The sequence below is a fragment of the Argopecten irradians genome, chromosome 7 (assembly GCF_041381155.1).
Source record: "Argopecten irradians isolate NY chromosome 7, Ai_NY, whole genome shotgun sequence".
NCBI lineage: Eukaryota > Metazoa > Mollusca > Bivalvia > Pectinida > Pectinidae > Argopecten > Argopecten irradians.
In genome coordinates this window covers 901,305-913,473 of record NC_091140.1, presented here as the reverse complement: position 1 = coordinate 913,473, position 12,169 = coordinate 901,305, and the positions used below count along the sequence as shown (strand labels likewise).

The 12,169-nt window shown below is 30.9% G+C and overlaps 1 protein-coding gene across 1 annotated transcript; it reads right to left on the bottom strand.

Moving 5' to 3' along the window:
- Nucleotides 1-332: 332 nt before the first annotated feature.
- LOC138326781 (coiled-coil domain-containing protein 1-like) lies at nt 333-11,826 on the bottom strand. The gene is made up of 5 exons (XM_069272785.1): nt 11,710-11,826; nt 11,310-11,524; nt 10,614-11,093; nt 9,966-10,571; nt 333-441 (listed from the first exon to the last, which is right to left on the bottom strand). Exons 1-5 carry the CDS (start codon nt 11,824-11,826, stop codon nt 333-335), a joined length of 1,527 nt encoding a protein of 508 aa, XP_069128886.1.
- Nucleotides 11,827-12,169: the final 343 nt, after the last annotated feature.

Genomic DNA, 12,169 nt, shown 5'->3' with positions numbered 1-12,169 from the left:
AACCCGGCCATACTACAAGATTCATTGCCGCCTGGCTCGGTGTTCAGTCAAAGCCAGCCATACTACAAGGAATATTTGTACAACAACGCTTTAATTTTTGTCAGTTACATTTGTTTACAACTTGTGAATCTTTTGCAAGTTGTTAACGTTATCTTATTTTAACTTCCCGAGAGACAAATGTATCATACCAAATAACACTTACTTCAGTGAAACAAAGCATATCGATGGTTCTGTGGTACAACATGTGATATTCCAATTGTAAAATCAACGTTTTCTCTGAACACGACTTCGTACCTTGATTATCAGATCAGATTTATCAGGCTTGAACATTATCATGCTATGAGAATTGTACAGTCTAACGGGCATAACTGTTCACAAACTGGGGCAAACCGTAAAGAGGTGTAACTGTTCACAAACAGGGGCAAACCGTTAAGGGCATAACTGTTCACAAATAGGGGCAAACCGTAAAGGGGCATTACTCTTCACAAAAAGGGGCCAAATTTAGAACAGAAAATGGAAGAACTACAGGCGCCAATGCTATTTCAATGCCTTGGAATATTCATTATTCTGTATGAGATTTTTCGTATTATTACTGTATCAAATACAAAACTATAATTCCATCCACCTACAACGGTTTTCTGTCATTTGTCTGTTAAAAATCAGGCATGTTAAACAAAGAAGTCCACCAGGAGATTCATCTGTATATATGTTTAATGTATTACACAGTATGTCATTATTGATATGTTTAATGCATTACACAGTATGTCATTATTGATATGTTTAATGCATTACACAGTATGTCATTATTGATATGTTTAATGCATTACACAGTAAGTCATTATTGATATGTTTAATGTATTACACAGTATGTCATTATTGATATGTTTAATGCATTACACAGTATGTCGTTATTGATATGTTTAATGCATTACACAGTATGTCATTATTGATATGTTTAATGCATTACACAGTATGTCATTATTGATATGTTTAATGCATTACACAGTATGTCATTATTGGTATGTTTAATGCATTACACAATATGTCATTATTGATATGTTTAATTCATTACACATTATGTCATTATTGATATGTTTAATGCATTACACAGTAAGTCATTATTGATATATTTAATGCATTACACAGTATGTCATTATTGATATGTTTAATGCATTACACAGTATGATATTTATTGATATGTTTAATTCATTTCACAGTATGTCGTTATTGATATGTTTAATGCATTACACATTATGTCATTATTGATATGTTTAATGCATTACACAGTATGTCGTTATTGATATGTTTAATGCATTACACAGTATGTCATTATTGCTATGTTTAATGCATTACACAGTATGTCATTATTGGTATGTTTAATTCATTACACAGTATGTCATTATTGATATGTTTAATGCATTACACAGTATGTCATTATTGGTATGTTTTATGCATTACACAGTATGTCATAATTGATATGTTTAATGCATTACACAGTATGTCATTATTGATTTTTAATTCATTACACAGTATGTCATTATTGTTATGTTTAATGCATTACACAGTAAGTCATTATTGATATGTTTAATGCATTACACAGTATGTCATTATTGGTATGTTTTATGCATTACACAGTATGTCATAATTGATATGTTTAATGCATTACACAGTATGTCATTATTGATTTTTAATTCATTACACAGTATGTCATTATTGTTATGTTTAATGCATTACACAGTATGTCATTATTGATATGTTTAATGCATTACACAGTATGTCGTTATTGATATGTTTAATGCATTACACAGTATGTCATTATTGGTATGTTTAATGCATTACACAATATGTCATTATTGATTTTTAATTCATTACACAGTATGTCATTATTGATTTTTAATTCATTACACAGTATGTCATTATTGCTATGTTTTATGCATTACACAGTATGTCATTATTGGTATGTTTAATTCATTACACAGTATGTCATTATTGCTATGTTTAATGCATTACACATTATGTCATTATTGCTATGTTTTATGCATTACACAGTAAGTCATTATTGATATGTTTAATGCATTACACAGTATGTCATTATTGCTATGTTTAATGCATTGCAGAGTATGTCATTATTGATATGTTTAATTCATTACACAGTATGTCATTATTGCTATGTTTAATGCATTACACAGTATGTCATTATTGATATGTTCAATTCATTACACAGTATGTCATTATTGCTATGTTTAATGCATTACACAGTATGTCATTATTGCTATGTTTAATGCATTACACAGTATGTCATAATTGATATGTTTAATGCATTACACAGTATGTCATTATTGATTTTTAATTCATTACACAGTATGTCATTATTGTTATGTTTAATTCATTACACAGTATGATATTTATTGATATGTTTAATTCATTACACAGTATGTCATTATTGGTATGTTTAATTCATTACACAGTATGTCATTATTGCTATGTTTAATGCATTACACAGTATGTCATTATTGCTATGTTTTATGCATTACACAGTAAGTCATTATTGATATGTTTAATGCATTACACAGTATGTCATTATTGCTATGTTTAATGTATTACACAGTATGTCATTATTGCTATGTTTTATGCATTACACAGTAAGTCATTATTGATATGTTTAATGCATTACACAGTATGTCATTATTGATATGTTTAATGCATTACACAGTATGTCATTATTGATATGTTTAATGCATTACACAGTATGTCATTATTGATATGTTTAATGCATTTCACAGTATGTCATTATTGATATGTTTAATGCATTACACAGTATGTCATTATTGATATGTTTAATGCATTACACAGTATGTCATTATTGATATGTTTAATGCATTACACAGTATGTCGTTATTGGTATGTTTAATGTATTAAACAGTATGTCGTTATTGGTATGTTTAATGTATTAAACAGTATGTCGTTATTGATATGTTTAATGTATTACACAGTATGTCATTATTGATATGTTTAATGCATTACACAGTATGTCGTTATTGGTATGTTGTATGTATTAAACAGTATGTCGTTATTGATATGTTTAATGTATTACACAGTATGTCATTATTGCTATGTTTAATGCATTACACAGTATGTCATTATTGATATGTTTAATTCATTACACAGTATGTCATTATTGATATGTTTAATGCATTACACAGTATGTCGTTATTGGTATGTTTAATGCATTACACAGTATGTCATTATTGATATGTTTAATTCATTACACAGTATGTCATTATTGATATGTTTAATTCATTACACAGTATGTCGTTATTGGTATGTTTAATTCATTACACAGTATGTCATTATTGATAGGTTTAATTCATTACACAGTATGTCATTATTGGTATGTTTAATGCATTACACAGTATGTCATTATTGATATGTTTAATGCATTACACAGTATGTCGTTATTGGTATGTTTAATTCATTACACAGTATGTCATTATTGATATGTTTAATTCATTACACAGTATGTCATTATTGATATGTTTAATTCATTACACAGTATGATATTTATTGATATGTTTAATGCATTACACAGTATGTCATTATTGCTATGTTTAATGCATTACACAGTATGTCATTATTGATATGTTTAATTCATTACACAGTATGTCATTATTGATATGTTTAATGCATTACACAGTATGTCGTTATTGGTATGTTTAATGCATTACACAGTATGTCATTATTGATATGTTTAATGTATTACACAGTATGTCATTATTGATATGTTTAATGCATTACACAGTAAGTCATTATTGATATGTTTAATGCATTACACAGTATGTCATTATTGGTATGTTTAATGCATTACACAGTATGCCATTATTGCTATGTTTAATGCATTACACAGTATGTCATTATTGATATGTTTAATGCATTACACAGTATGTCATTATTGCTATGTTTAATTCATTACACAGTATGTCATTATTGATATGTTTAATGCATTACACAGTATGTCGTTATTGGTATGTTTAATGCATTACACAGTATGTCATTATTGATATGTTTAATGTATTACACAGTATGTCATTATTGATATGTTTAATGCATTACACAGTAAGTCATTATTGATATGTTTAATGCATTACACAGTATGTCATTATTGGTATGTTTAATGCATTACACAGTATGCCATTATTGCTATGTTTAATGCATTGCACAGTATGTCATTATTGATATGTTTAATGCATTACACAGTATGTCGTTATTGCTATGTTTAATGTATTACACAGTATGTCGTTATTGCTATGTTTAATGCATTACACAGTATGTCGTTATTGGTATGTTTAATGCATTACACAGTATGCCATTATTGCTATGTTTAATGCATTACACAGTATGTCATTATTGGTATGTTTAATGCATTACACAGTTTAATGCATTGCATAGTATGTCATTATTGATATGTTTAATGCATTACACAGTAAGTCATTATTGATATGTTTAATGCATTACACAGTAAGTCATTATTGATATGTTTAATGCATTACACAGTATGTCATTATTGCTATGTTTAATGGATTACACAGTATAATGCATTGCACAGTATGTCATTATTGATGTTTAATTCATTACACAGTAAGTCATTATTGATATGTTTAATGCATTACACAGTATGTCATTATTGATGTTTAATTCATTACACAGTAAGTCATTATTGATATGTTTAATGCATTACATAGTATGTCATTATTGGTATGTGTAATGCATTACACAGTATGTCATTATTGATATGTTTAATGCATTACACAGTAAGTCATTATTGATATGTTTAATGCATTACACAGTATGTCATTATTGATATGTTTAATGCATTACACAGTATGTCATTATTGATATGTTTAATGCATTACACAGTATGTCATTATTGCTATGTTTTATGCATTACACAGTAAGTCATTATTGCTATGTTTTATGCATTACACAGTAAGTCATTATTGATATGTTTAATTCATTACACGTATGTCATTATTGATTATTTAATGCATTACACAGTAAGTCATTATTGCTATGTTTATGCATTACACAGTAAGTCATTATTGATATGTTTATTTAATGCATTACACAGTATGTCATTATTGATATGTTTAATGCATTACACAGTATGTCATTATTGATATGTTTAATGCATTACACAGTATGTCATTATTGATATGTTTAATGCATTACACAGTATGTCATTATTGATATGTTTAATGCATTACACAGTATGTCATTATTGATATGTTTAATGCATTACACAGTATGTCATTAATTGATATGTTTAATGCATTACACAGTATGTCATTATTGATATGTTTAATGCATTACACAGTATGTCATTATTGATATGTTTAATGCATTACACAGTATGTCATTATTGATATGTTTAATGCATTACACAGTATGTCATTATTGATATGTTTAATGCATTACACAGTAAGTCATTATTGATATGTTTAATGTATTACACAGTATGTCATTATTGATATGTTTAATGTATTACACAGTATGTCATTATTGATATGTTTAATGCATTACACAGTATGTCGTTATTGGTATGTTTAATGTATTAAACAGTATGTCGTTATTGATATGTTTAATGTATTACACAGTATGTCGTTATTGATATGTTTAATGTATTACACAGTATGTCATTATTGATATGTTTAATGTATTACACAGTATGTCATTATTGATATGTTTAATGTATTACACAGTATGTCGTTATTGATATGTTTAATGTATTACACAGTATGTCATTATTGATATGTTTAATGTATTACACAGTATGTCATTATTGTATGTTTAATGCATTACACAGTATGTCATTATTGATATGTTTAATGTATTACACAGTATGTCATTATTGATATGTTTAATGCATTACACAGTATGTCATTATTGATATGTTTAATGCATTACACAGTATGTCATTATTGATATGTTTAATGCATTACACAGTATGTCATTATTGATATGTTTAATTCATTACACAGTATGTCATTATTGATATGTTTAATTCATTACACAGTATGTCATTATTGATATGTTTAATGCATTACACAGTATGTCATTATTGATATGTTTAATGCATTACACAGTATGTCATTATTGATATGTTTAATGCATTACACAGTATGTCTATTGTATGTTTAATCATTACACAGTATGTCATTATTGTATGTTTAATGCATTACACAGTATGTCATTATTGATATGTTTAATGCATTACACAGTATGTCATTATTGATATGTTTAATGCATTACACAGTATGTCATTATTGATATGTTTAATGCATTACACAGTATGTCATTATTGATATGTTTAATTCATTACACAGTATGATATTTATTGATATGTTTAATGCATTACACAGTATGTCATTATTGCTATGCTTAATGCATTACACAGTATGTCATTATTGATATGTTTAATTCATTACACAGTATGTCATTATTGATATGTTTAATGCATTACACAGTATGTCGTTATTGGTATGTTTAATGCATTACACAGTATGTCATTATTGATATGTTTAATTCATTACACAGTATGTCATTATTGATATGTTTAATGCATTACACAGTATGTCATTATTGCTATGTTTAATGCATTACACAGTATGTCATTATTGGTATGTTTAATGCATTACACAGTATGCCATTATTGCTATGTTTAATGCATTACACAGTATGTCATTATTGCTATGTTTAATGCATTACACAGTATGTCATTATTGATATGTTTAATGGATTACACAGTATAATGCATTGCACAGTATGTCATTATTGATATGTTTAATGGATTACACAGTATAATGCATTACACAGTATGTCATTATTGCTATGTTTAATTCATTTCACAGTATGTCGTTATTGCTATGTTTAATGTATTACACAGTATGTCATTATTGATATGTTTAATGCATTACACAGTATGTCGTTATTGATATGTTTAATGTATTACACAGTATGTCATTATTGCTATGTTTAATTCATTACACAGTATGTCGTTATTGGTATGTTTAATGCATTGCACAGTATGTCATTATTGATATGTTTAATGCATTACACAGTATGTCGTTATTGCTATGTTTAATTCATTACACAGTATGTCATTATTGATATGTTTAATGTATTACACAGTATGTCATTATTGATATGTTTAATGCATTACACAGTATGTAATTATTGATATGTTTAATGCATTACACAGTTTAATGCATTACACAGTATGTCGTTATTGATATGTTTAATGTATTACACAGTATGTCGTTATTGCTATGTTTAATGCATTACACAGTATGTCGTTATTGGTATGTTTAATACATTACACAGTATGCCATTATTGCTATGTTTAATGCATTACACAGTATGTCATTATTGGTATGTTTAATGCATTACACAGTTTAATGCATTGCATAGTATGTCATTATTGATATGTTTAATGCATTACACAGTAAGTCATTATTGATATGTTTAATGCATTACACAGTATGTCATTATTGCTATGTTTAATGGATTACACAGTATAATGCATTGCACAGTATGTCATTATTGATGTTTAATTCATTACACAGTAAGTCATTATTGATATGTTTAATGCATTACACAGTATGTCATTATTGATGTTTAATTCATTACACAGTATGTCATTATTGATATGTTTAATGCATTACACAGTATGTCATTATTGATATGTGTAATGCATTACACAGTATGTCATTATTGATATGTTTAATGCATTACACAGTATGTCATTATTGATATGTTTAATGCATTACACAGTAAGTCATTATTGATATGTTTAATGCATTACACAGTATGTCATTATTGATATGTTTAATGCATTACACAGTATGTCATTATTGCTATGTTTTATGCATTACACAGTAAGTCATTATTGCTATGTTTTATGCATTACACAGTAAGTCATTATTGATATGTTTAATTCATTACACAGTATGTCATTATTGATATGTTTAATGCATTACACAGTATGTCATTATTGCTATGTTTTATGCATTACACAGTAAGTCATTATTGCTATGTTTTATGCATTACACAGTAAGTCATTATTGATATGTTTAATTCATTACACAGTATGTCATTATTGATACGTTTAATGCATTACACAGTGTGGCATTATTGGTATGTTTAATGCATTACACAGTATGTCATTATTGATATGTTTAATGCATTACACAGTAAGTCATTATTGATATGTTTAATGCATTTCACAGTATGTCGTTATTGATATGTTTAATGCATTACACATTATGTCATTATTGCTATGTTTAATGCATTACACAGTATGTCATAATTGATATGTTTAATGCATTACACAGTAAGTCATTATTGATACGTTTAATTCATTACACAGTATGTCATTATTGATATGTTTAATGCATTACACAGTATGTCATTATTGCTATGTTTTATGCATTACACAGTATGTCATTATTGATATGTTTAATGCATTACACAGTAAGTCATTATTGATATGTTTAATTCATTTCACAGTATGTCGTTATTGATATGTTTAATGCATTACACATTATGTCATTATTGCTATGTTTTATGCATTACACAGTATGTCATTATTGATATGTTTAATTCATTACACAGTATGTCGTTATTGATATGTTTAATGCATTACACATTATGTCATTATTGCTATGTTTTATGCATTACACAGTATGTCATTATTGATATGTTTAATTCATTACACAGTATGTCATTATTGCTATGTTTAATGCATTACACCGTATGTCGTTATTGATATGTTTAATGCATTACACAGTATGTCATTATTGCTATGTTTAATGCATTACACAGTATGTCATTATTGATAGGTTTAATGTATTACACAGTATGTCATTATTGATATGTTTAATTCATTACACAGTATGTCATTATTGATGTTTAATTCATTACTCAGTATGTCATTATTGATATGTTTAATGCATTACACAGTATGTCATTATTGATATGTTTAATGCATTACACAGTATGTCATTATTGCTATGTTTAATGCATTACACAGTATGTCATTATTGCTATGTTTAATGCATTACACAGTATGCCATTATTGATATGTTTAATGCATTACACAGTATGTCATTATTGCTATGTTTAATTCATTACACAGTATGTCATTATTGATATGTTTAATGCATTACACAGTATGTCATTATTGATGTTTAATTCATTACACAGTATGTCATTATTGATATGTTTAATGCATTACACAATATGTCATTATTGATATGTTTAATGCATTACACAGTATGTCATTATTGATGTTTAATTCATTACACAGTATGTCATTATTGATGTTTAATTCATTACACAGTATGTCATTATTGCTATGTTTAATTCATTACACAGTATGTCATTATTGATATGTTTAATGCATTACACAGTATGTCATTATTGATATGTTTAATGCATTACACAGTATGTCATTATTGCTATGTTTAATTCATTACACAGTATGTCATTATTGATATGTTTGATGCATTACACAATATGTCATTATTGATAGGTTTAATGTATTACACAGTATGTCATTATTGATATGTTTAATGCATTACACAGTATGTCATTATTGATGTTTAATTCATTACACAGTATGTCATTATTGATGTTTAATTCATTACACAGTATGTCATTATTGATAAGTAAAATACGTTTGACTATGGTAAACAGGTTTTATTATTATATGACTGCAGCATAATCTATGGATACTTGTTAGCATTTGTATGTAATTAAATAAACTTTATGTTTGCAGACAACAATGAAAAGCATTTTCTGACGATAGACTTGATGATGTCTTAGTAAAATCCAGATATACACTTACGGTATTAGTATAAATACATATATAATTATTAAAATGTAATATATCCTTGTAAATCAATGCATACCAGTCACTGGTGACATCGTCATACCGGTCACTGGTGACATCGTCATAACGGTCACAGGTGTCATCGTCATACCGGTCACTGGTGTCATCGTCATACCGGTCACTGGTGTTATCGTCATATCGGTCACAGGTGTCATCGTCATATCGGTCACTGGTGTCATCGTCATACCGGTCACTGTTGACATCGTCATACCGGTCACTGGTGACATCGTTATACCGGTCACTGGTGTTATCGTCATACCGGTCACTGGTGACATCGTCATACCGGTCACTGGTGTTATCGTCATACCGGTCACTGGTGTCATCGTCATACCGGTCACTGGTGTCATCGTCATATCGGTCACTGGTGACATCGTCATACCGGTCACTGGTGCCATCGTCATATCGGTCACTGGTGACATCGTCATAACGGTCACAGGTGTCATCGTCATACCTGTCAGTGGTGTCATCGTAATACTGGTCATTGGAGTCATCGTCATACCAGTCACTGGTGTCATCGCCATACCGGTCACTGGTTTCATCGTCATACCGGTCACTGGTGTCATCGTCATACCGGTCACTAGTGTCATCGTCATACGGGTCACTGGTGACATCGTCAATCGGGTCACTGGTGACATCGTCATACGGATCAATGGTGTCATCGTCTTACCGGTAACTGGTGTCATCGTCATACCGGTCACTAGTGTCATCGTCATACGGGTCACTGGTGTCATCGTCATGCTGGTCACTGGTGACATCGTCATATCGGTCACTAGTGTCATCGTCATACTGGTCACTGGTGACATCGTCATACCGGTCACTGGTGACATCGTCATAACGGTCACAGGTGTCATCGTCATACCGGTCACTAGTGTCATCGTCATACTGGTCACTGGTGACATCGTCATAACGGTCACAGGTGTCATCGTCATATCGGTCACTGGTGACATCGTCATAACGGTCACTGGTGTCATCGTCATACCGGTTACTGGTGTCATCGTCATATCGGTCACTGGTGACATCGTCATACCGGTCACTGGTGTCATCGTCATATCGGTCACTGGTGACATCGTCATACCGGTCACTGGTGCCATCGTCATATCGGTCACTGGTGACATCGTCATAACGGTCACAGGTGTCATCGTCATACCTGTCAGTGGTGTCATCTTAATACTGGTCATTGGAGTCATCGTCATACCAGTCACTGGTGTCATCGCCATACCGGTCACTGGTTTCATCGTCATACCGGTCACTGGTGTCATCGTCATACCGGTCACTAGTGTCATCGACATACGGGTCACTGGTGACCTCGTCAATCGGGTCACTGGTGACATCGTCATACGGATCAATGGTGTCATCGTCTTACCGGTAACTGGTGTCATCGTCATACCGGTCACTAGTGTCATCGTCATACGGGTCACTGGTGTCATCGTCATGCTGGTCACTGGTGACATCGTCATATCGGTCACTAGTGTCATCGTCATACTGGTCACTGGTGACATCGTCATACCGGTCACTGGTGACATCGTCATAACGGTCACAGGTGTCATCGTCATACCGGTCACTAGTGTCATCGTCATACTGGTCACTGGTGACATCGTCATAACGGTCACAGGTGTCATCGTCATACGGTCACTGGGACATCGGTCACTGGTGACATCGTCATAACGGTCACTGGTGTCATCGTCATACCGGTTACTGGTGTCATCGTCACACCGGTCATTGGTGTCATCGTCATACGGTCATTGGTGTCGTCATCGTCATACGCAGGTCACTGGTGTCATCGTCACACGGTCATGGTCATCGTCATACGGGTCACTGGTGTCATCGTCATACAGGTCACTGGTGTCATCGTCATACCGGTAACTGGTGTCATTGTTCATTAACTGAAACCAGTATCAAATGTAAAATGACAAGCGTATATTTCTACACTAAATGATATTATACATTTGTATAACACCCAATATAACCTGTCACAACGACACTTACAGGAAAGGTAGCATACAAACTCTTTTTAGAATCCAAATCACACAGATTCTTTAGGCAATAGTATCACACATCTCACAAACTCTTGTAGGAAACAGTATCACACAAACTCTTATAGGAAAAACTATCACACAGACTCTAATAGGTGAACATGCAGTATCACACAGACTCTTGTAGGCAAAAGTATCACACAGACTCTTGTGGTAAAGACCATTACACAGACTCTTGTAGGCAACATGC